The 24,217-nt window shown below is 41.4% G+C and overlaps 1 protein-coding gene across 2 annotated transcripts; it reads left to right on the top strand.

Moving 5' to 3' along the window:
- The first annotated feature begins 1,449 nt into the window (after positions 1-1,449).
- Positions 1,450-23,479, top strand: LOC146650717 (amine oxidase [flavin-containing]-like). 2 transcript variants are annotated; one of them, XM_085384212.1, is made up of 17 exons: positions 1,450-1,690; positions 1,819-2,009; positions 2,115-2,322; positions 3,923-4,017; positions 4,288-4,425; positions 12,119-12,223; positions 12,344-12,435; positions 13,346-13,487; positions 14,535-14,684; positions 16,957-17,116; positions 17,196-17,292; positions 17,767-17,820; positions 17,906-17,963; positions 18,052-18,149; positions 19,628-19,739; positions 20,491-20,553; positions 20,987-23,479. In XM_085384212.1, the coding sequence occupies exons 3-17, from the start codon at positions 2,268-2,270 to the stop codon at positions 21,140-21,142; spliced, it is 1,575 nt and encodes a 524-aa protein (XP_085240338.1). In that variant the 5' UTR covers positions 1,450-1,690; positions 1,819-2,009; positions 2,115-2,267; the 3' UTR covers positions 21,143-23,479. The 2 variants fall into 2 exon arrangements, with proteins under 2 accessions (XP_085240338.1, XP_085240337.1); XM_085384211.1 differs by having other exon boundaries at positions 1,450-2,009.
- Positions 23,480-24,217: the final 738 nt, after the last annotated feature.

Here is a 24,217-nt window from a genome sequence, read left to right as displayed (position 1 = left end):
CACGGGTGATCACACCCACAAACTACACCCTTTTTGGCTCCTACCTCAAAGCACACTGTGTTCTGTTGATCTTATGTGCTGCACAATAATGTTTAATATTTAGTATTTACTGTCATATTCCCATATATCATTGTGATGTTGTTTATTCTATTACTCTTGTTCTGTTCTGCTTGTTTTCTTTTTTCTTTCTCAGCAGGTGATCCAGGTGATCGATATATGCATTTTTTTTTTCTCTGCTCATTCTGTTGGTTTATGTTTTTTGCCCTTCTCCCCCATCCCTCTTCTCAGCTGTTTCTCTTTCCCTCTTTCTTTCTCCCCTTCTTTCCCCCAGTCAAGTCTGTCCCGTATTCAGTAAGTGAAAATAAAATAAACAATAAAAGGTGAATCAAATGGACCATTACGGCAAGGCTGGGATGGTCAATTTGGTAAAGTAAATCCGTTGGGCATCTTTCTTTGCCTTTAGACAACAATTCTGATGGCAAAAGAGCCAAACGGGACAGGCAAAAAAAAAAACAAAAAACTGCAATAAAACAAAAGCAACTTTACTTTCCATTAGATAAACATTTAGACATACAACACAGTTTGACTTTCCATAACTATTTGTAGGAACAATTTAGTCGAGGTTTCGTTCTTACAAACACATTTCTTTTGAACTTGCCTGATGTTCTCAGTTTTTCAATGTTCAACATTTTCAATTTTGTCCACATGATGGACAGAATGTAACTGTGCTTTCTGTAGATGTACTTCTTGCATTTCTGACAAAAAGTGCTTGTTTTAAAACATGAATCTTCCTAACTTAGATTTAAGACAAACGATTTCTACGTCTCCTCCAGCCTCAAAAACAGATGACAAACCAATCGACACACCTGAGTTACTGACTCTGTTATATCCACTCACTCTCACTGGCTCTGTTTATTACTGATCACTGTGTAACTGCTGTAAATTCACAGTAACTGCCACCTCCTTACAAATGTTTATTGCATTAACCACACTTGTACAGACTGTATATAACTACCAATTGGTAGTTATATACAGTCTGTACAAGTGTGGAGAGTTAACTCTCCAGTCATGTTGATGGATTGCCTATATTGGCTGAAAATATTCATTTCCAGGAAAAAGACACAGGCAGACGATGCTTACAGGATGTGATGTGACAACACTAATGAAATATTGATGTGTCATAGTTGTCCAAGGCGTATTTCACTGTTATGGAAAAAGAAAATATTAAAATCATGATGACCAATTGGAGTGGTGATTTCTATGATTTTGTGTATATAATTTGGCATTTCTTACTGATGTAGGCCAAAAATAAGTACATGATATCATTTCATTCAGTTCAAAGGTTTATTTGCATGACGCACAAACAGACACAGTTGAAAGGTACAAATGTATCGTGCATGAAACGAATTCAAACGTGCTGCAGATGTGTGTCACAAGTTGATCTGGCTGTAGGCTGTGGTACTTGGCCAGAGGTGGCGCTGGTAGATTCGAGTCCATGTAAGTGCGCACAAAGTAAACTGCTCGCTTTAGTTGTGAAGCAAAATCGCTGAAATCGGAGTAATAACACGTGCGAGGGGAACGATAACGACGACAAGATTCCCCCGATCGTTTACTCTTGCTGTCCTGTGGACAACATCGGCGTGGTGTTAATTGTTTGTTGTTTTCGCGTCGCGCATGAGAATATCACCAGGTAAACTCGCGATATTTTTAAACATTTTGTTGTTCAACAGCATCAAGACTGACGGAGTGTGTTTGAGATAACCTCACAAGTGTCACAGATGACACATTTGGCGTTTTTTCCTGGTTTGTCGGTAGCAGCTCCTGAAATGCAAGTCTGCCAAACATCTGTTCGACTAACGCCAGTTGATCTAAACGCCAGTAGATCTGGAACACCGGGTAGAAGTATAGAGCCACAGGTGGAGAGACAGCCAGGCAAAAACGGAGCCGCAAAAGATCCGTAGCAGAGTACTGGAGAAGAGCTGTCGTCGGGTGATGAAAAAAAAACCCAGGTATTATTATTATTATTAGTAGTAGTAGTAGTAGTAGTAGTAGTAGTAGTAGTAGTAGTAGTATTCCATAAAATGTTTTTTCCTAATGGCCCTCCATGCCCACAGGGTAGGGCTTTACTATGGGTGGGCGGTCTCTGCAGGGAGTGGGCTTGCCCGGCGCTTTTTAATCCAGATACGCACCCTACGTTCGGTAGGGTGCGTATCTGGATCCGGAGCTGACACGGCCAAGAGGGGAAAGAAGACACACCACCCAGCAACATGACTGCACCCAGCAACACCTACGACGTTATAGTGGTCGGCGCGGGCATATCAGGTAGGCTGCACGTTAGAAAACTTTAGTTTGGTGTGCAGGCTGTGCGGACGAGCTGAGCAAATAAACTGATTTAAGCCAAAGCTTCGAACAGAGCTTCCACAGTGGAAGAAGCTGTGTGTGTGTGTGTGTGTGTGTGTGTGTGTGTGTGTGTGTGTGTGTGTGTGCGTGTGTGTGTGTGCGCGTGTGTGTGTGCGCGTGCGTGCGTGCGTGCAGAGTGACGGAGAGTTTTTCATTATTCGTAGTGTTTTTCTTCTTCTTCCGTGAGGCTACCTCCCCTCTCCTCCTCTCTCCAGCTCTTTCACCTCTGTATCACCGCAGCAACAGCAGAGCAAGTTGAGTAACAGCTAATCAACCAGCGCATACTTTGTGTTACATAAGAGGACGTGAGCTGTATGGAGGGTCAGGAGTGAGGAAATAAATGAATGAAATACGTTATTAAATAAATAATTAAATTTGTCATTAATTAATTAAAATTTAAATTAATTAATTAAATAAATGTTTAAATAATTAATTAAATGCCCATTAATTTCATTTAAAACATTGAATAAATTATGTGTTTATTTATTTCAAATTGTATTTAATTATCAACACATTTAATCAATTATTTAATGATGTATTTATTTAATTCATTTTGACAGTCCTGACCCTGCGGCTCTCTTCATGAATTACTTTTATCTGCCAACCTCACCCATCAAACTCAGGGGGTGGGGTTAATGGTGTTCGAGTAAAAACCATTGCTTTGGCCTGGTGGCCAGTCTTTTTATTGGACATTTTTCTAACTAACTGAACTTGCCTTTAAATACCCTGTTTGTATGTCACCGAATACAGTTTAAATATTTTTTTTAGCCGAGAATGTAGAGGTTTAATCTTCAGATATCTGGTCGGTTTGTCAAGATCGAGCCTATTTGCAAAAGTGCTCCGATGATTTCGGAGATGTCTGCCCCGCCCAGTCTCACAGCAAAACCTGTGACATACCCATACTCCATATGCCAGAGGTCAGTGTATGACAAGCTGTTTATCTACTGTATACTCTGTGGTTGGTGAGCCAGTGCTCAGTGCTTTACTTGTTAGCTCTTCCTCCCCACATGATCAGCTGGTTGGCTGGTTTGTGATTTGTTGAGAACCTCAATCCCCCCTGCCCCCCTCTATTTTTTTCCCCAGAGCTCTCTCAGTTCATTTGAAAAGCAAATGTTATGTAATTTTATTTAAGAGTTGCATGCCTACCAAAAAGCTAAAAGTGTAAATGCACAACGGAAAACAATTAAAGTGGGAATACCTGTTGATGGTATAACAGTGTCCTAACTAGCATAAGAGAAACCAGATTTACTTTAAAAATAAACAAAGAAGTTCAAATCTTTGTCTTTCTTATCAGATTTTCCAAACGATCCTCTTGATCTGGTTTTGAGTGATCTAATAGAGCGCAAAAACAATGTTTTTCTTTGAGAAGGGGATTTTTGGAAGCCTTTTTTGTCATTTATTTTAAAAGACCTTTAAAATCCCTGTGTGCCTTTTGCTATTGCTTTTTTTACAAGTACAGAAAGCACATATATTGCTTGAATCCTTATGTTTAAGTCCTGTTGGTGTCTCTGTCCTTCTGCAGGTTTGAGTGCTGCAAAGCTGTTGAAAGCCAGTGGGCTCGATCCTGTAGTGTTGGAAGCCAGAGACCGGGTTGGTGGTCGTACCTTCACTGTGCAGGTAAGGCAAAGAGTGTCAATACTACTGTAGGAGCGGCTCATAAAAGAGACAATCAGTAACAGTAATATAAATGCTTTCCAGCCTTTTTAATTTTACAACCAAGATAGTGTATCTATTTCTTTTAATGGGCATACAGAAAAAAAATGACATTTATATTCAAGTCATTTATGAGCGTAGAAGTGCAAGCATAGATCAGTTAGCCTTTTCAGAAATATCTGTGACATTTCTTTCTTTTTTGTCATGATCTAATTGTGAGTATGTGTCTTTTAGAATAAGGAGGCAAAGTGGGTTGATCTAGGCGGTGCCTACATTGGACCGACACAGAACCGCATCCTCCGTCTGGCCAAAGAGTACGGCATAAAGACCTACAAAGTCAACGAGCAGGAGAACTTGGTGCATTATGTTAATGTGAGTGTCTTTTTTTTATTGCAGATAATTTTCTATTCCAAGCTCTCTTGGTTTTTGTTATGTCTGTGTAGTCTGTGACAGATCATGACATGTTCCAGATGTATTCTTCACTTTAAGTGATGGAGTAAATGATGACAATGTTCAGAAGATGATGCACCATATCCTGAGTCTGACCCATTATCCAATAAAAAGGAAATCCAAGTCTCTGCTACTTTTCTGGCATCACGCAGTAGGCATGGCAACAAGGATCTTTATCAACATTTTTCAATTGCCACTTTCTGCCGCTGGCACTTTTCCTGTCAGCTTAACTTTTGCATGAGCTAACAGAGCTAGCCTCTTTGCCATCAGCAGTAGAGTTTGAAGCATTTTTGGGGAATCTTTTTGTTTGCACTAAAAACAAATTTTTTACTTTGCACACAAAGTAAAACATTGTTATCATCATTGTTAACTTTAGTTCACTTGACTGTACCGTATTTACCGCACTATAAGGCGCACGTAAAATCCTTAAATCTTCACAAAAATCGACAGTGCACCTTATAATCTGGTGCGCCTTATGTATGAATTTTGTTTTGTGCTTACTGACCTCGAACCGGTTTTATGTGGCACACTATGCTCAAAAATCTGTCAAAAAAAGATTTTTAGTGCCACTTTTTGGAGCATTACGGTTACCGTTGCCAGGAGCCTCGCGGAGTAATACGTACTGTGCTTCAACACAACATTACCGTGTTGTGTGTGTGTGTGTGTGTGTGTATAACGACTCCAAAATGGCACCCGTGAAGAGACACGCTTACGAAGCTGATTTTAAACTTTGAGCAATTAGTTATGCAGAAGAGAATGGAAATAGAGCAGCTGCGAGACAATTTGGCATTAATGAGTCCATGGTGCGCAAGTGGAGGAAGCAAAAAGATGACCTAAAACAAGTAAAGAAGACCAAAAGGAGTTTCCGAGGGAACAAGGCGCGATGGCCGCAGTTAGACAAAATTATCAGTTATCATCATCTTTCCTCCCCACTGCTGTCAGACTCCATAATAAAGACTTTAACTGATCAAGCACACACATCCATACATATGCAATAATACTAAGTGCAATAATCCTTTCTGTCATCGTTGTATTTTTACTCAGTTGTATATAGTATTTGTATTTGTATTCTATTTTTATCTTATTGTATATTTATTTTATTTTATTCTACTGTATATAGTATTTTATTCTATTCTGTACAGTTGTGTACTGTATTTATTCTTATTGTATTCTAATTTTTGCCTCATAACTTTTGCACTGTCCACTTCCTGCTGTGACAAAACAAATTTCCCACGTGTGGGACTAATAAAGGTTATCTTATCTTATCTTATCTTATCTTAAATTGAACAGTGGGTTATTGAACACAGAACAGCAGGTAGAAGTGTCTCTACAGTCTCTATTCGACTCAAGGCAACAGCGGTAGCACGTGACATGCAGATCAAGACTTTCGAGGGGGACCTTCTTGGTGCTTCCGTTTTATGAAAAGGCATAATCTCTCAATCCGCACAAGAACTACTGTCTCACAGCAACTGCCAAACGATTACAAAGAAAAGTTGGCCATTTTCCGCACGTACTGCCAGAATAAGATCACTGAAAAGAAGATCCGGCCAGAACACATCACTAACATGGACGAGGTCCCCTTCACCTTTGACATCCCCGTGAACCGTACTGTCGAGAAAACAGGGACCAGTACGGTATCTATACGCACCGCAGGGAACGAGAAGTCATCCTTCACTGTAGTTCTGGGCTGCCAAGCTAATGGCCAGAAACTACCACCCATGGTCATTTTCAAGAGGAAGACTTTGCCAAAAGAAAAGTTTCCGGCCGGCGTCATCGTCAAGGCTAACTCAAAGGGCTGGATGGATGAAGAGAAAATGAGCGAGTGGCTGAGGGAAGTTTATGTCAAGAGACCGGATGGCTTTTTCCACAAATCTCCGTCTCTTTTGATCTATGACTCCATGCGCGCCCATCTCACCGAGGCTGTCAAAACCCAAGTGAAGCAAACTAATTTGGAGCTTGCCGTCATTGCGGGTGGATTAACCAAAGAACTCCAACCACTAGATATTGGTATCAACAGGTCGTTTAAAGTTAAATTACGAGCTGCGTGGGAGCATTGGATGACAGAAGGCGAACACACATTCACCAAGACAGGGAGGCAACGCCGAGCAAGTTACGCCACTATCTGCCAATGGATCGTGGCTGCTTGGGCTAAGGTATCAGTCTCAAGTGTCGTCCGAGCTTTCACGAAGGCTGGAATAATCACTGAACAGCTAAGTAACAGCAACGAGACTGATTCAGATAATGATGAGAGGGATCCGGGCATGCTTGATGCCGAAATTGCCCAGCTGTTTAACTCAGACACTGAAGGTGAAGAGTTTGATGGATTTGTGGAAGTTGAATGAACTGGAAATGTAAGTGTATTGTTCAATATTTGATGTTTAACAGCTTAACAATGTTAATAGTTACTGTGAATGAGTTGGTTAAATTTTAACTCATCCGATTGTTTTATTCTGCTGAATGCACTTTAAACGCCTTTTAATCCGGTGTGAGAGGGATCCGGGCATGCTTGATGCCGAAATTGCCCAGCTGTTTACCGTAACTCAGACACGGAAGGTGAAGAGTTTGAGGGAATTGTGGAAGTTGAATGTACCGTACTGGAAAAAGTATATTTTTCAATATTTAACGTGTTACAGCTTAACAGTGTTAAGAGTTACTGTGAATGAGCTTAATAAAGGTCGAGTTATTTTTTTGTTTGTCTTAATGCGCCTTATAATATGATGCGCCTTATGTATGAAAACAGAGCCAGTCTTCAACAGTGCGCCTTATAATCTGGTGAGCCTTATAGTGCGGTAAATACGGTAATCTGCTAAATTAGCCACTCCCCCCACACACGGTCGTACAGAACATATATACTCAGTGGAGGAGCTTGTTAATGATCTCAAGACTAGGAACAGTCACCAAAAACACCAATGGTTACACACTGGTTGTAATGGTCTAAAATTAGAGAATAATGTGGCTCAGGAGGTAGAGCAGGTCATCTATTAATCAAAAGGTACGGGTACATTAGACATGCTAAAGTGCTTTGAGCGTTCAAGTAGAATAGTAATGTGCTGTATAAGAACCACTCCATTTACCATATACCGAATCTTGCAGCGCTCACAAGGTTCCCCCTGCTCAAGAAGGCACATTTACAAACCCCTCTTAAGTTTGCCAGTGAACACCCAAAAAATTTAGAGAAGCCTTGGAAGAAAGTAATGTAATCAGATGAAAACAAAATCGAGCTCTTTGACAACAACTTAACCCACAGTGTTTGGAGGAGGAGAAGTGATGAGTATGACCTAAAGAACACAATCTCCACAGTCAGAGGTGGAAATATTGTGTTTTGGGCTGTTTTTCTGCTGTGGGTACAGGATGACTTCACCGTATAGAGGGGCCAATGAATTGGACTATGTGCCGTAAAATCTTGGACAAGAGTCTTCTTCCATCGGCCAAAAAACTGAAGATATGAATGAGTCTTCCAGCATGACAATGACCCAAAATATACCACCAAAGAAACATAGGAGTGGCCAACGAAGAAGAATGTTAAGTTCATTTTGCAGCTTAACCATTCTCCAGACCAGACCTTTCTACCAGTCCTGTAGAAAATGTGCTGTGGGGGTCTTTAAAACCTAAAGCATTTAGAGATTTTCTGTAAAGAGGAGTGGGCCAAAATCACTCCTGAAATGTGTGCAAACCTAATGACCAACTACAAGAAATATCTTACCAAAGCTCACACTGAGCTCAGGGTTTTATTTGATTTGATTTGATTTTTTTTTTTGGACAGTGGTTTGGGGGAAAAATGAAAAATGAAATATCTGGAAATACTGGAAATGCCATCACTGTCACCCTTCACAGAGCGCTGAGCCATCTGGCTAACAGGAAGAGCTATGTGAGGATGCCCTTCGTGGACTACAGCTCAACATTCAATTCTATAATCCCAGACATCCTTATCACCCAACTGAGAATAAAAAGGCTGCGCAGAGGGTAATTAATACTGCCAAAAAATAATTGGCTGTCCTCTGCCACCCCTTCAGATCCCCCCTGCCACCTGTTCCTAGGTTCAAGCTCGGTAAACACCCTGGTAAAGAACCCCCAACAGTGTCTGCACTTCCTCCTTGTCCCAAGGAAGAAAAACCTGGACTAGAAGCTCCTGCTGGGCTTCTACCGCTCCTCAGGGGAGAACGTGCTCTCTTACTGCCTGGTTGTCTGGTTAGAAACGCTGCGTAGAGGGTAATTAATACTGTCAAAACAGTCGTTGGCTGTCCTCTGCCACCCCGGAGTCCATCGCTAGATTCTCCTGTCTCAGACAAACACAGGTGACCCCGCCCACCACCCGTTTGACCCTCCACCAATCAGGTCCCACACCCCAGACTCACTAACAGCTTCTACAGCTTCTTCCCCTGGGCCATTTGGACTATTAACAAACACTACCCACCCCTACCCAACAAGTGTTACAATGGTCCAAGATGGACATTAAGAGCCCTGCTCCCTCTCTGGGCCTGTTTTTCCATCTGCTCGTAGCTGTAACAAATAGAAGTGCTATCCTAAAAATATATTTTAAAAATGACTGCACTATAATGATCTCCATTTGCCTATGGGATGGGATCCTCAAATTATTTCCCTTTTACCAGCTGGTGGACTGAGCTTACCATTAAGCTGTGAGGGAAGTGGATCCTAGTGCTTTGGCTACCCTGTTATGGGTGTGGCAAAAATTAGGCCAAATGAAAGATTCTCAAGCCAGAACTTATTAAACAGGTAAAAACAACAACAAGAGAATAATCAGAATCTGAAAATTTCACAAAACACTTGACGCATCAAACACTGGAGGATAGCAAACAGGAACAGAGACATGAGACACAGACAGTCTGACAAAGGACAAAGAAAACACTATGACAATATATACACAAAACAGATCTTGAACAGATCTTAGAATGCTATAATAATCACAGTGAAACCATCAGATAATGTAAAACTGTTTGCATTGTATGTTGGTCTCTCACATAATGAATGCTCTGCAAGATAGAAATCCAAGAAATCTTTAGACTGACTTCAGAGGTGGTGTTTAGATATGATTTATTATCTTACACCTGGGAACCAATCCCTGCATCGGCAGTTCACAGCAATCAGTCTTTATTACCTATATTTTTATACCGTGTGTGTGTGTGTTAGTGTTTTACTACATTAGTAAAATTTTAAAATTGTTGTTGGTAAATCACAAACACCTTGACTGAGGCAGGTGAGGCCTGCAGTTCTTGAGATGTTGTTCTGGATTCTTTTGTGACCTCCTGGATGAATCATTGATGCACTCTTGGAGTAATTTTAGTAGCCCATTTGTGAATAACAGCTCTCCACTTGGCTCAGTCTTAGAAATGGTTTTCCAGACCGATAGTTGTCAGCAGCTTAGTCTTTCAGCTGTTTTTGAGTTTCTTCAGATCATGGCATGACGTGTCGCTTAGCCTACTTTACTTTGTCAGACGGGTTCTACTTAAGTGATTTCTGGATTCAGCAGTTATCAGACCTGAGTGTGGCTAGTTGAAACTGAACTTTCCAAAGTTCAACTTTCCAAAAAATGTGGTTGATCACAGTAAATTCACGATTTAGGACATGGTAGGTTTGTTTAGCCTTTTCCTTACTAAATTAATGTATTAATTAATCGAATCTAATAATAATTTACTAAATTTTAAAACTAAATGTAGTTTAAGAAATGAGAAATTAAGAAGAGCAAACATTTTCCCAGTACTGTATATTACAATAGGCAGTAAAATAACTATTGATAATAGATGTTTGTTTCAAAGTCAGATAAGAGCGTACAATATAATTTGGGTAAAAGGCTAAGGGCAGTGATTAGCATTTTCTGTGGTTCTGTGAAATCTTTATCTTTAGATGGTTGTCATAAAGTCCTCCTCTGCAGTACAGTCACCTTTGTCTTCAAGTAGCGTTCTTTGGTCCTCTCATTGAGGACAGGATCTTAATCTCGAGACTTCCAGGCCATATTCGGCACAGATGTTTCTGTACACTATGCCGGCCACTTGGTTATGGCATTCCATGTATGCCCTGCCTGCTAGCATCTTGCACCCTGCTGTTATGTGCTGGATTGTCTCAGGGGCATCTTTACACAGCCTGCACCTGGGGTCTTGCCTGGGGTGATAGAGCCCAGCCTCTATGCTTGTTCCTGTGCTGCCATGATTAGCGCCTCTGTGCTGTCTTTCAGTCCAGCTTTGTCCAGCCACTGTGGTACTGACACTAACTAGCCTCTGACCTCCTTCCTTAAGCTTAGCATACAACCTTAGGGCTTAAAGTTGGCCTCTAGTGTTGTCCACCACATCCCCATTGAGTTCCTGATAGTTCCTGATAAATTTACATTTAGTTTCTTCTTAGGGTCCTGTTGATCTTGTACAGGTCTAGGCATTCCAGCATCCAGTTGTGGGGCATCAAGTTGTAGGCCTTCTTGTAATCAATCCAGGGAGTGCACAGGTTTGTCAGCCTAGTCTTGCAGTCTCGGCTGACTGCTCGGTCTACCAGTAGCTGGTGTTTTTCTATGTCTCTGGTGTACCTCTTTAAGCAGCTGGCTAAGGCTGTGAGTCTTTGCTTGGCAGTTTCCAAGGCCTCAGGTATTGGACAACTTGCTGTACTTCTTAGGCACCTTCTTTGTCGCACCTTTCTGCATCTCCGATAGTTGGCTAACCTCCCTCCGTGCCACCTTGATGCCTCCAGTCTCCTTTAATGCAGTAATAATGCAGTTACAGCTGCATTGTTTTACAATGAAATGAAGAACTAAACAATTTTGATATTCTTTTTGTTTTGTTTTTTCCTTTGGCTCTATTACAGTGGTATTACATTACACAACACAATAAGTTAGGAGACTGTAAATAATAGGAGACATTATTAGTTTAAGCTGCAGCTGCAGACCAAGACAGTACAGTGTAAGTGTTATTCCAGAATTGTCTCTGAGCTGACAGCTCTGTGAGGCTTGGGCATTTCCACAAAGATGTATAGACAGTTTTTTTCTCTTTCAAAGAAGTTTGTGTTTAATAAGGTTTGAAATAAATGTTCCTGTCAAGCAAAGCTCTCAATACTCAAGCTCTCAAATAATCTCTCTAGCGTATGACGCTAGAGAGATTATTTGAGATTCCATCAACACACATAAATGAATGTACTCAAACCATTGTTATCCTCCACATAGCAAAGGGAACTTTGCTAGAAAGCAACAAAAATGAATCTCTAGTTACAATTGTGGTGTGGCAACACTTTAGTGGTTTTAAACCCACTGCATCTACCCCTGACTGTCACCTCTGTGTTTGTATGTCTTTGTGTGTGATTGAGAAATGCAGAAATAAACTAGACCAGGCATAAAAATTATGGCTTTAGATTATGGCTACTCTTATCACATTTAATGATTCAGTATCTCTGATTCAGTTGTAAACATTGCACAAGCTATTACTCCACTTTCTCCACCACTCTTCAAACTGCTTTCACGGTCAGTTAGAGGTCAACTGAAACAAATCTTTAATGGCAAATGCTGAAATGTTGTTCTTTGAATGCTGCCATCATTAAGCACAGCTTTTATAAGCAATGGTTATTTGATGATTGAAGAATATTGTTTTGGTGATGATGGCCGCAATCATGTGTCCAACAGGGAAAGTCTTACCCGTTCAAAGGCTCCTTGCCTCCCATGTGGAACCCCATCGCTTTGATGGACTTCAACAACCTCTTTAGAACAATGGATAAGATGGGTGAGGAGGTAAAGCAGTTCTCACTATTAATGAGTATTCTTATTAATAAGCATTCTAGATTGGTTTACTGGACAGGTTGCACACCTGCTACATGCCTGACTCATGCTGAACACCCTCCTGCATTTCAGATTCCCAGAGACGCTCCCTGGAGAGCTCCCCATGCTGAGGAGTGGGACAAGATGACCATGCAGGAACTCTTTGAAAAACTCTGCTGGACCAGGTAACATGTTCAAAATGTTTCCCGTTTGTGCAGAGAATAGGTCTAGCTATTCATCCTGTTATCTCGTTTATATCCAGTTTAAAGTTTTATTGTTAAATCATGTGACACAAATGTTGAAGGTGGTCTCTAACAAAAGAAATGTCGTTTTATTTTCTAATATCTCATATGAGTCAGCGAGGCTGGCTGGTGGAGTGATAGGTTATAACCTAATGTTAGCAACCTCAGTTACTAAGGTTTCATGGGTGCAGCATTCTGCACAACAGACTTGGCATGAAATGCTAGGATTCCACTCACTGAAGCTGGAAGTAAAATTAACGCTCTTTGGTTAATTTTGGTTAATTGGCTAATTCCAATAAAATGATCTCCAACACCACAGTCACAGTTAAGAGGTCCAGTTCAGTGACTCAAACTTGCAGAGGTGGAAATGGTTACAGCTTCCTGTGTCAGCACTAATAAGAATAAGAATTCTCATCCCTGCAAAAACTTTGAAAACTGATGCTGAAGGTTGTAGCTGTTTCATAGAGGTTTTTGGTGGAGAAGCTTCAGTATATGATGCACTGTGAGTGAGAATGTTTTTGATAATCTAATTACTGTGTAAATTTAAAATATGCAGCTTGTAAAAGTAAATGACAACAGTCCTGCACTAATTAAATGATTGTACTGCTCCAGCGTTTGAATTAATCCTGTAATGTATCCTATATTAAACTAAAATAAAACTTTAGTTCAACTTTGAAACTGCTCAAATGTAGATTATGTGCAAGTCTCTGCTGGAAAAGTAGGACAAGCAAGCAGAAATCCCTGACATGGTGATTTATTTGTGCTTTGTTCACACTCTTACAAAATATAAAAATTGTGACTGGGGTACCTGCAGTATTTAAAGACTTCTTACCTTCCATGTAATCCCTCCCAGAACTGCTCGTCGCTTCGCCACACTGTTTGTCAACTTGATCGTGACCGCTGAACCCCACGAGGTGTCGGCTCTCTGGTTACTCTGGTACGTCAAACAGTGCGGAGGAATAATGAGGATCTGCTCCACCACCAACGGAGGACAGGTATGTCTGCCCAAAATTATACCTACTGATTCAGAACAACAGACTGAAAGAATTCGTTTTTTTGTATATCTGTCTGAACAAACAGAATATTCTCTCGGCGTGCCAAGAAGTGGACTTGCGTTCTCTGCCTCTCACACAGATTCATTCAGTGATTCAGAGGAGCAGTGTGAACGTCAGAGGGAGATCCCTCACAGCCCAGTCTCCTTAGTCTGGCCTGAATAAGATGCTGTCCACACAAAAGATGTTTTCTTGGAATACTCAGGGCGTCTTTTCTGCTGCCGTTCCTCAAGCTGAGGGCCTTGTTCCCATAGCCACAAAGGCTTTGGTAAACAAATGACAAACAGTAGTGCAGTCGGCTCCTTCCTGTTTGCTCCACATTTAAAGCTTGCACGCCTTGTGGATGGTGCATACATAGGGGTGTTTGAAGTATTTACACATAGTCATCTTAAACATATGGATATGCTATTGGTATGCATTGCTTCGAGTGCAGCTGCACTCCTCCTGCAAAACTGCAAATGTGTCTTTAATCAAACAAGACAAGAAGAGGCTCACCTCGTTTCACCGCCCAGGACTGATTCAGGTGTAGCTCGTGCTTTCACAGCGACTGCTTGACAAATTCATCCAAATGCCACAGAGGAATGCACACAATGTGTTTCTGGTCAGGGATGAGAGAGATGTTGACACTAACCACATGGAAATGGTTTTGTGTATCGGAGCTTTGACAGCCCAAACCTCTCTACCTCCTCACTGTCATCTTCATCATTTAACATTTGCTGGCCTGGCTTTATGAACGTGTTTCTTTTGAATTAAGATGCAGAAATTTGTAGTGAAGGAAATGAATGCGGACTGAGGATAACCGGTGTGTATCACCAGGATAAATCAGGGGATTTTATCGGCTTCATTCCAAACTGGGAGTTTATTAGCCTTGCCGAGGGGTACCCAGAGGGGGATCAGAGTCACTTCCACCCAATATAAATAGAAACCAGTGTTGCTGCATCTGCTCTCCCTGTTGGTGCTCACTGAACTCTGCTCTCTTTGTGTCTCAAGGAGAGGAAGTTTGTAGGAGGTTCGAATCAGGTGAGTCAGTGCATGGCGAGGGAGCTGGGAGACCGAGTGAAGCTGCAGTCTCCAGTCTACAGGATCGACCAGACCGGAGACATGGTTGTGGTGGAGACCGTGGACAAGCAGACCTACAAGGTGAGTTGAGTATATCACCAGTATTTCCTTTGAAGTACTATTCTTTAAGGACACTTTTTATGTCTTTCCTTACATATTCTGCTTTAGTCAGAAATATAATATTGAGCTGGAAATGAGCATTTAAAGTCCAGTCTAGTAAATATTCGAGGAGCTCGATTAATGTTTATTAATGGTATCTAGCACCAAATCATCTCATGGCACACCGCACTAAATGGTCAAAGGGATTACAACAAGATGGAGAGAAACCCCTTTGAGCAGAACTTGGAAAAAGTGAGGATAAAATAATGAGAGGAAAATAGAGGAAATGCACTCAGAGCAACATGGAAGGTCCCTCATCAGCATGTATCACAGAGAGGTGGTTCTTATACTTTACCCTAACGTTTTCCAATTTGTGATACTTTGTACTTTTATGTCCCTGCATTTCAGAGGGAAATATCTAACTTAACTCACATTCATCTGTGTGATGGCTGTAAAGGGAGACATTTTAAAACAGGAAATAAATAAATATATGTGCAGATGTACGTACAATCCTGATTCTGAAAAAGTTGATGCTGTGTAAAAATGTCAAATAAAAATAATGCAATTATTTTCAATCTCATAAACGGAGCATAGAAAGTGCAAATGGATATTGGCTCATTTTGAACTTGATGGCAGCAACTGTTCTCCAAAAAGTTGCGTTGGGGCCATGTTTAAGACAGTTTAGCATCGCCTCTTCTTTTAACACCTCCTCAGCAACTGAGGAGAGCAGGTACTAAACCTTTGGGAGCAGGAAGTTGTCTCATTCATGTTTGATTATATATGTCAACAGTTCTGGCTCTCCGTCATATATCTGGTTTTTTTTTTTTTCATTTCATAATGCTCCAAATTAGTGAAAGGTCTGGACTGCAGGCAGGCCGGTTCAACACCCCAACTCTTTTACTTCTGCTGAAGCCTTTCTGTTGATTTCTCTGACCACAGAACAGTTTCCACTTTGCCTCAGTCTGTTTAAAATGAGCTTTGGCCCAGAAATGATGGCGGTGTTTCACCATCATGTTCACATGATAGAGCTTTAACCTGTATTTGTGAACAGTACAGTGTTCATAGACAGTGATTTCCAGAAGTGTTCCCGAGCCCTCCCAGTGATTTCATGACAATCATGCCTGCTTTAGTGCAGTGATGCAGCAGGGCCCAAAGGTCACGGGCATCCATTATTGATTTTCAGCCTTATCCTTTGCACACAGAAATTCCTCCAGATTCTTGGAATGTTTTGATGATATTATTCTTTTCAGTTTGATGTTGAGGAACATTTTTCTGAAATTGCTCCACAGTTTGTAGACATAGTTTTGGGGTTTTTTGCAGAGCATCTCTGAGATGCTCTTTTTATCGCTGGTCGTGTCACTTTGAGACATGTCACTGCCATCAAATTCAAAGTGAGCTTTTTGTTTCTGTAAATGATAATAGTAGATTTCTGATATTTTTCTGTATAAGTGAATAAAAGATGGCTTTCTGAGATCGGCAAGTCACTGCATTCTGTTTTCATTTACAGTTTACACAATGTTACAACTTTCTGAAACTGGGTTTGTAGACACAATTGATTAGTTCAGTCCAGTGGTTCCCAACCTTCTAATGGCCCACAAAACAAATAGTCAGAATGACTTTGCTTATATGGATACATCACCGTTAACGAGCTGATAAGATAATGAATAATGACGCTGCTCTTATGTTTCAGTAGATTGTGAATGCAGGACTTTCCTTTTCCTGTTTTCCTGTTACTGCAGCCATGTTTCAAATAACTGTTATAGTGTTTGTTTGATTTTATTATGTATTAGGAAATGAAACAGATACTATATTTATACACTAGGTAATGTGAGATAATGCAGTCTGAATATGAAACATCCATGTATCTGTAAAACAGTAACTGCTTCACAGTGTTACTCACAAACTTCACTGGCACTGCTGCTCTTTGGCTGCCATCTACTGGCTGCTTGGAAAAAAGCAGTTAAAATGTACATGATCTGTGTTACTTTGTTGATTAGGTTGAATGTTTTCATTTATGGTCAGATGTTCCATTGTAATGAATTATGGGACAGCATTTTCTCCCCTCTTTTCATAAAGGATAGTCCAGTGTATCCTATATTAAAGGAAGCACTGAAGCCTCTTTCCTTAGTATTTGGAGAATTGCAACATCTCTTACTATGGCTGATGACTACCATGCAGATACTTCTGGGTCACATCTTTCAGTTATAAACAGACTATTGGTACGCACTGTGTACTGTCTCTGTCTCTGTGTTAGGCCAAGTATGTGATCGTGGCCACACCACCTGCTTTGAATCTGAAGATGCACTTCAACCCTGAGCTGCCCCCGCTGAGGAACCAGCTGATCAACCGTGTTCCCATGGGCTCTGTCATAAAGTGCATGGTCTACTACAGAGAGAACTTCTGGAGGAAAAAGGGTACGCAGGAAGTGAAAACACAGAGAGAGCGAATGCTGTTCAAGATGATGCCATTTCTAACGTTTTATTGTGTTACCAGGTTACTGCGGCAGCATGGTGATAGAGGAGGAGGGCGCTCCCATCGGCTTCACCCTGGATGACACAAAGCCTGATGGGACTGTACCTTGTATTATGGGGTTGGTACAGAGCTTCAAACAGTTCTCTGTAATTGTGTATATTTTGTATAATGATTCCATATTGTACACTACATCGCCAAAAATATTTACCTGTCGCAGGACAGCTTTCAGACCTGAGTTATAAGATTGGTTGGCAAGTGGTTACTGGAGGTTGCCAGATAGCGCTAAGTAATATCAGCAGCCCCAAAGAAGTATACAATGCTGCACCATGATGAGTGCTTTAGTCATCATTAGGTTGAAATACACATTTTTTTCACTAGCGACCTGTGATTATCAGAGGGTTACTGACTGGCCTGTAGGCTTGTGTCTCAGCTTTACCATCTGACTCTGACCTAGTATTCTCGCATGAGCTCCTACAAGAATTTCCATACAGTGTAGGACTTGTGCTTGAATGGAGCTAAACACAAGTGATAAAGTCATCCAATCAGCCACACATGCTCATGTAGTGTTTTCTCTTTTCACTCTCCCCCCCAGATTCATCCTTGCCCACAAGTGCAGAAAGCTCTCAAGCCTGTCCAAGGAAGAAAGGTAGACACCAGTGGACAGAGATGGAAAAAAACTCTCACGAGCTGTGAGATCAGTTTAATCCCAACTCCTGTGTTGTTGTGTTTAGGTTGAGGAGGATCTGTGAGATCTACTCCAAAGTGCTGGGCACAGATGAGGCTTTGCATGTGAGTTTGGGTGCAGAGTGGTACACAGTCATGTGGATACTGTGGAATCACTTGACTGACTGCTCATGTGCCTGCTTGTTTCCTGCAGCCGGTGTACTATGAGGAGAAGAACTGGTGTGAAGAGGAGTACTCTGGAGGCTGCTACACAGCCTATTTCCCCCCAGGAATCCTTACTCAGTTTGGCAGGTGAGTCTCTCTCACACGTGTACACACACAAAAAAAATAAACATAAATATGAAAGTGTGATCTTTTCATTTCAATTAACTTAATTTATTTGAATGTGTCAGCTCCTGGATATTAATGGCTAATGTATTGTAGCAGGCTCACCCGGACGACTCGCCTAAAGAAGGCCCCTGGACATTTGAAAGACTTTGTGTGGGGTGATGGGGTTGTTGGGGACAACTGACCCCTTCAGGTGCGGGCTATGTAGAGGGCTAGGGGGAGGGGCCGCTGGCCCAAAGGCTTATGGGTCTATACCTGATGTTAATGTTTCTAAGTTGTAGCGTTATAACGGCTGCTACAGTTAACATGTGTTGATTTGTCATTGCTGTTGTTAGTATGTAACATTACTGTAGCTGTGTGTTCTGTGCTTAGTGTGGCTGGCAGAGCACTGTGATTTTGAGCACCTCTCACTATTGCTGTGTGTGAAAGGGCATTCCTAATAAAAGGCTGTCCTTCCTGTAGTTTAGCGTTGAGGCTAGCGCAGGAACAGCAGGTTGAAACAGTCTCTGTCTCCTACTTCGCCTGAGCTCACCACAATATGTTTCAGCAGGATTTGCACTTATTTCTGCAAATCAGCGCCACTCGTACTCCATAAAATGACCCTGCCTGTCTGTGCACAGTTCCAGAGGGGACTCACTGAGATCACAACACTTTGTGTTGGATAATTATGTTTACCACACAAGCAATACTGTGATCTCATAATTCATCTTTTTTAAAGAAAAAAACTGACCGGTCCTGTTGGAGGCGTTCCTAACTGAATGGTGTTGTTGCTGCATTTCATGGGTTTTATTGGAGTGTGAACAAATGAATGCATTTTCAGTACAGCAGGACGTGTCCCCAGGATTTGCCCATTAAATCTATAAAACACAATCCAGTGCCGTGGCTGTTTGCAGGTATCTGATAGATTGCAACTGGTTTCATTTATTAGTCGAAGCTGCTTGTTGTACAGATCCTGGTGCATATGTTCACTATTAGAGTTTTGTTAACCTCCATATGAAAAACTGAAACTCCTTGTTAATCGTCATGTGAACCATATTTCATGTCTAAATGTCCTCACCAGATGTGCAAATGTGTTCTCACTCACAATGAAAAGTAAGCTGGAGTTGGAAACCTAACATTGTGCTTTTTTATACAGAGTAACTGTTTCACATACCGGGTGGCCCTGCAAGAAATAGAGTTAAAGAAAAAGTCCTTTCTTTGGTTCTTTTATGTTGAGCACAGTGGGGGTGGGAAGATTAATCCAAAGGAAATTCACTTTATGTTATATAATCCCATATTGCACTTATTCAGGTGAGATAATATTCTTAAATGAAGTGAATGCATGCTAAAGCTCAATGGTCAGTACAATGCTGGTGCATACATTAAAAATAAAACGTGTTTAAAACCTGTAAACCAGTTTAACCTCTGAAGCCTCTCCTGTTTCTCTCTTTTTTGCTCTTCAGAGTGCTGAGAGAGCCGGTGGGCAAGTTGTACTTTGCAGGCACAGAGACGGCCACCGAATGGAGTGGCTACATGGAGGGGGCCGTACAAGCTGGAGAGAGAGCAGCCAGAGAGGTCAGAGAGCATTTAAGTACCTGCTTTTCACTGCTACGTGTTAGCAAATACCAGTTCTTACCAGTTTAAACACCCTTAGAGGCAGGTTACTTATATATACCAGGTAGAAACCACTTAAATCATGCAGCTGGCACACCTATTAGTCACACCTCAGCCTGCTCCTGGTGTTGTGGATGCTCAGCCAGCAGTGCTGGGGGTCAGCTGATATCAAATCATGACATCCTCGCCTTTTCTCCCCTCTCATTTATGTCTGAGCACAGCTGACTGAAACAAACCATAGAATCAAAATGGTCCTCCCCACTCAGTCTTCTAAATCTCTCTTTAAGACACTCGCCTGCTGCTTGCACTTTATGTCCTTCTTGTTGATGTGTCGTGTCGTGTCGTATGTAGTGCCAACGTGGGACAGTTCCCCAATTTCATTGTGCTATTGTACTATGTATGACTGTGCAATGATAATAAAGAGTTATCTTATTAACATCACCCAAACTCAAAAATGTGTATCATGTTTAAAATTTAGACTGTAAATTTTGAGGCCAGAGGGGCTGATGGCACGATATGGCAGCCTCGCTTCTGTCAGTCTGCCCCAGGGCAGCTGTGGCTGCAACTGTAGCTCACAGTGTGTGAATGTGAGAGTGAATGAATAGTGGAATTGTAAAGCGCTTTGGGTGCCTAGAAAAGTGCTATATAAATGCAATCCATTATTTATTATTATTATAAGTCTTTGACTGACACCACCAATGTCTTTTCGCAGGTCATGTGTGCGATGGGTAAACTCCAACCTAATCAGATCTGGCAACCTGAGCCTGAGAACGATGTAAGAGAAGTCCTTATGCACCAAATTACAAGTTGGCCTTTGATTAAAAAAATGAACAATCAGTGGAGAAACACTCTGAAGTCTCTCGTCATGAATCCAAAACACTTTTTACCATAAATGACACTGTGAAAAAGATCATCTTGTAATAAATGAGAAAAAAACTACCAGGCAAGACCATAATGTTTCTTGGGGTTGTAAACCAAGAGAGGTCATTTTCTCCCTCGCTTTCTATACAATCATTTTCAAGCAGAAGAGTTGCCCCCTGCTGGTCATGTAAAAAAATGCAGGTTTAAGACACCTATGCATTGTTTACACATTTTGGACCCAAGATTACATAAGTTGTATATTGCCAAATCATCTATCAAGTATCTAGTTAATATCATGCACATGAAAAAGGCAGATATCTGATATCATCATTCCCTCCATCCTGCAGGAAATCCGGGCACTCCCGTTTGTTACCACCTTCTGGGAGAGAAACCTGCCTTCGGTTGATGGTTTCCTCAAATTCTTAGGAGTCTCCACATTCCTGTCTGCTGCCGCCGCAGCTGGCTTGGTGGCCTACAAGAAGGGCATCATCCCCCGGAGTTAAACCACCCTGTCGTCTCACTCCTCCACATCTCAAGGGAACACGTCTCAATAGACACTTGTGTACTTCTAGTGCTTTATGGGCCCAAACTACAGAGTAGTGACCTACATAGGGTATACATTGTTTTTTGAGAAACACCGTGATGTGAGAAGGACTGCTCAGCTCATGCAAAAACACTAACACACTGTTACTCTGTCCACAAACGAAAGAGAGAATGAAGCAGGTGAGAAGGGCTGACTGAAAGGTGTTTGAGAGGAGGGACGAAAGCCTAACTTCAGTTTAAAACATGCAGACTCAGATTGTGAAACCAATGAAGGAAAAAAGATCAGAATCAGTTCGTAAGGGGAAACCTTCTCTGTCACTATTACTATCCCATACAATGCCAATGAAATCCACTGTGTCGATTATATGTGAGTTTATAAAAGTCGCCATGCTTACTGTGTGTATGAGCCTCGTCTGTGTCGCATGCTTCGGTGAGCATGCGTTCGTGAGCGTGTGGTCATCAAAGTTTCTGTACAAAGTTGCGAGCGCGTGTGCATGAGTTTCCACTGTGTGTCTAATTACCGCTGCCTATTTTAGGTGCCAATTTATTCTGGCCAAGCAGCCGTAGCTGTTTGACGAAATCCAGTGACTTCAGAAGAGAAAAGAGTCAGTATAGTGACACTGTCCACATAGAAAATCAGAGAGGAGGTTCAAGGACAAGTGGGGCTTTTTCTGTCAGCAAATCCCATGAAAACACAAATGAATAGTGAATTTTAGCATTGTCTTTGTAGCTAAAGCCAGATGTGAGTCGCAACCCTAAAGTGAGTTGGTACCGCGTGAAATGGGTTTTGTTGTTTCTCTTAAATTTAAATTTTATTTACATCCCAAAGCCCAAATTATGTGCCCTAATATGAATCCTAATATGTAGCCTAATAATGTCATATTAGGGCACCAAATGTGTATTATTCCCAATGAGCGATCTGTGCAGTTGAAGGCTGGCTCCAAAAGCAGGTAATTCCTCACAGACTCCTATGTTAAGATGTCTAGGTTTCCACCTGAAAAGGCATCTTTAAAGCCTGGGGCAGTCTTTGTAGCTAATTGTCTCCTTCATGGTAACTCCTTTCATATAAATCCTCTGTTTAAACTATAGTAAGTCTTAGGTATCAGCAAACACGGGCTACCAAATATGGCCACCAAAAATTAAGACGGTGCCAGTCTAAGTACTGAACCCATAAATTTAATTGGTAATCCATAAACTAATGGTGACAATAATGATTATTATAAATAATTATTAAACACTTCTCAGTTATAGTTACTTGTTGTTTTAACTCTTTACCCGCTTGTATAAATCGACCAGGAGTGACCTTGAATGCTTCAGGCTTATAGAACAAAACGACTGGTGTGCATCATAAGTTAGTGCGGGTGGTCTCTCCCTGTGCAACTAGACTTAGAAAAACCCAGAAACTGTTCTGATTGTCTTCAAACCACAACTTTATTGATATATGCTGAGGTGTCAAAACTCATCATCAAGGCTACAAAGGGGATGTCGTCAGTGTCGTCAGCAATCATTTGACCGGGTAAAATCATTTGTCGGGGGTGTAGATGTAAAAGCCAACCTGCTGCACAGTCCTCTGTGTGCAGCTCTTTATGCCCACTACAAGAATCATGCTGTTCTTGTCCCAAAGATGTTTGTGAGTGTAGTTTATCTGTTGTGCCTTAATGGAAATCATAGCGTTTTTGTCATTTTATCGCAAGTGCCTGTGACTCTGACACTCTCAGCCCTCATCCCTCTTTCCCTCTGGTAAGTTCCCCTTACCTGAGTTATGTCCTCACTGAAAACCTGACTCAGGTAAAGCCGGGTGTAAAAACACAGCATCAGAGCTCAGACTGTTGAGGTGATCCCTCTGCTTATCTCTGTGTCCGTGTGTGCTTCGTGTTGTCCCTGCAGCGCTTCTTCCCTCGTTGTGGTGTCCCTCTCCCGTCTGACCCTCAGTCCCAGTGCAGGTTTTATGTGCAGTTCTAGAAGTAATGATTGAATAATAATGTCACTTTTTGAACCATCACTAAAAGTGTTTGAGTTTATGGTTGGCTGAACAAACAAAGCCAGCAAATTCCATCCACCCTGTCGAAAAACAACAACAACAAACTACAGCACTCACAACAAACCATCAGCAGACGTGATGCAGCGTTATTCATTATGGGGTTTTTCTGGAGATACCCCCCCTTCCTTTGTCCCTCTGTGCATATGAGCCTTCTTAACTATTCCTGTGACCTGCTCTTTGATGTCTTTGATTCCTCATACAAAGCTGGTGATATTTAACAAAATGTGAAATAAATCTTTTACTCGCCTTAACCTGATTTATTCTGGTGTCGTGTGTCATTATGTCGACTCAGAGCAGAGCTACAGCCCAACGGAGTGAAAACAGCGGTGTAATAGTAATGTAAAAAATAATATTAATTAAAGCTAGTCGAATTCCAAAAAAAAAGACACTGAGTCATTTGTAAACAGTGTTGGGGAGTAACGGAATACATGTACCGCTGTTACGTATTTAAAATACAAAATATGAGTAACTGTATTCCGTTACAGTTACGGTTTAAAAAGGTGGTATTTGGAATACAGTTACTTTATTGAAATAAATGGATTACACGGCAGTATTTTCCTGTTTCATATTGTCGCGGGTCAGGACTGTTTGGGTTTTGTTTGACAGCTATGTTCTGTTGTTCCAGGCGGCAGCTTTACGGTTGCCATGGTTACAGGGTGACGCGCTCTCTCTGAGACTGTGCGTTTCCTGGGTGAGAGAGCGCCTTTTCGTTGTTGTTGTGCTAAGCTACACAGAATACTACAGGCATAGCCCTAAAGAATGTAGCCTCATGGGCAGTGTAGTCCGTGCTGCTGGGAGAATGGACTGCCATACCCGTTCAGTGTTGCCAATTTAGCGACTTTGTCGCTATATTTAGCGAGTTTTCAGACCTCTTAGCGACTTTTTTTTAGAAAAAAAAGTCGCTAAAAAAAGACGTACAAGCGCGTATCGCTTTTACTCTCAACAAGCAGCGGGTGCTGTAACGCAGTCAGTTCTTCTTTTACTCTTTTACTCT

Source organism: Rhamphochromis longiceps, linkage group LG16 (genome assembly GCF_057381845.1).
Source record: "Rhamphochromis longiceps isolate RC_006_pf linkage group LG16, R_longiceps_female_GT1.1, whole genome shotgun sequence".
In the NCBI taxonomy this organism is placed as follows: Eukaryota; Metazoa; Chordata; class Actinopteri; order Cichliformes; family Cichlidae; genus Rhamphochromis; species Rhamphochromis longiceps.
This window is presented reverse-complemented; position numbering and strand designations above follow the sequence as displayed.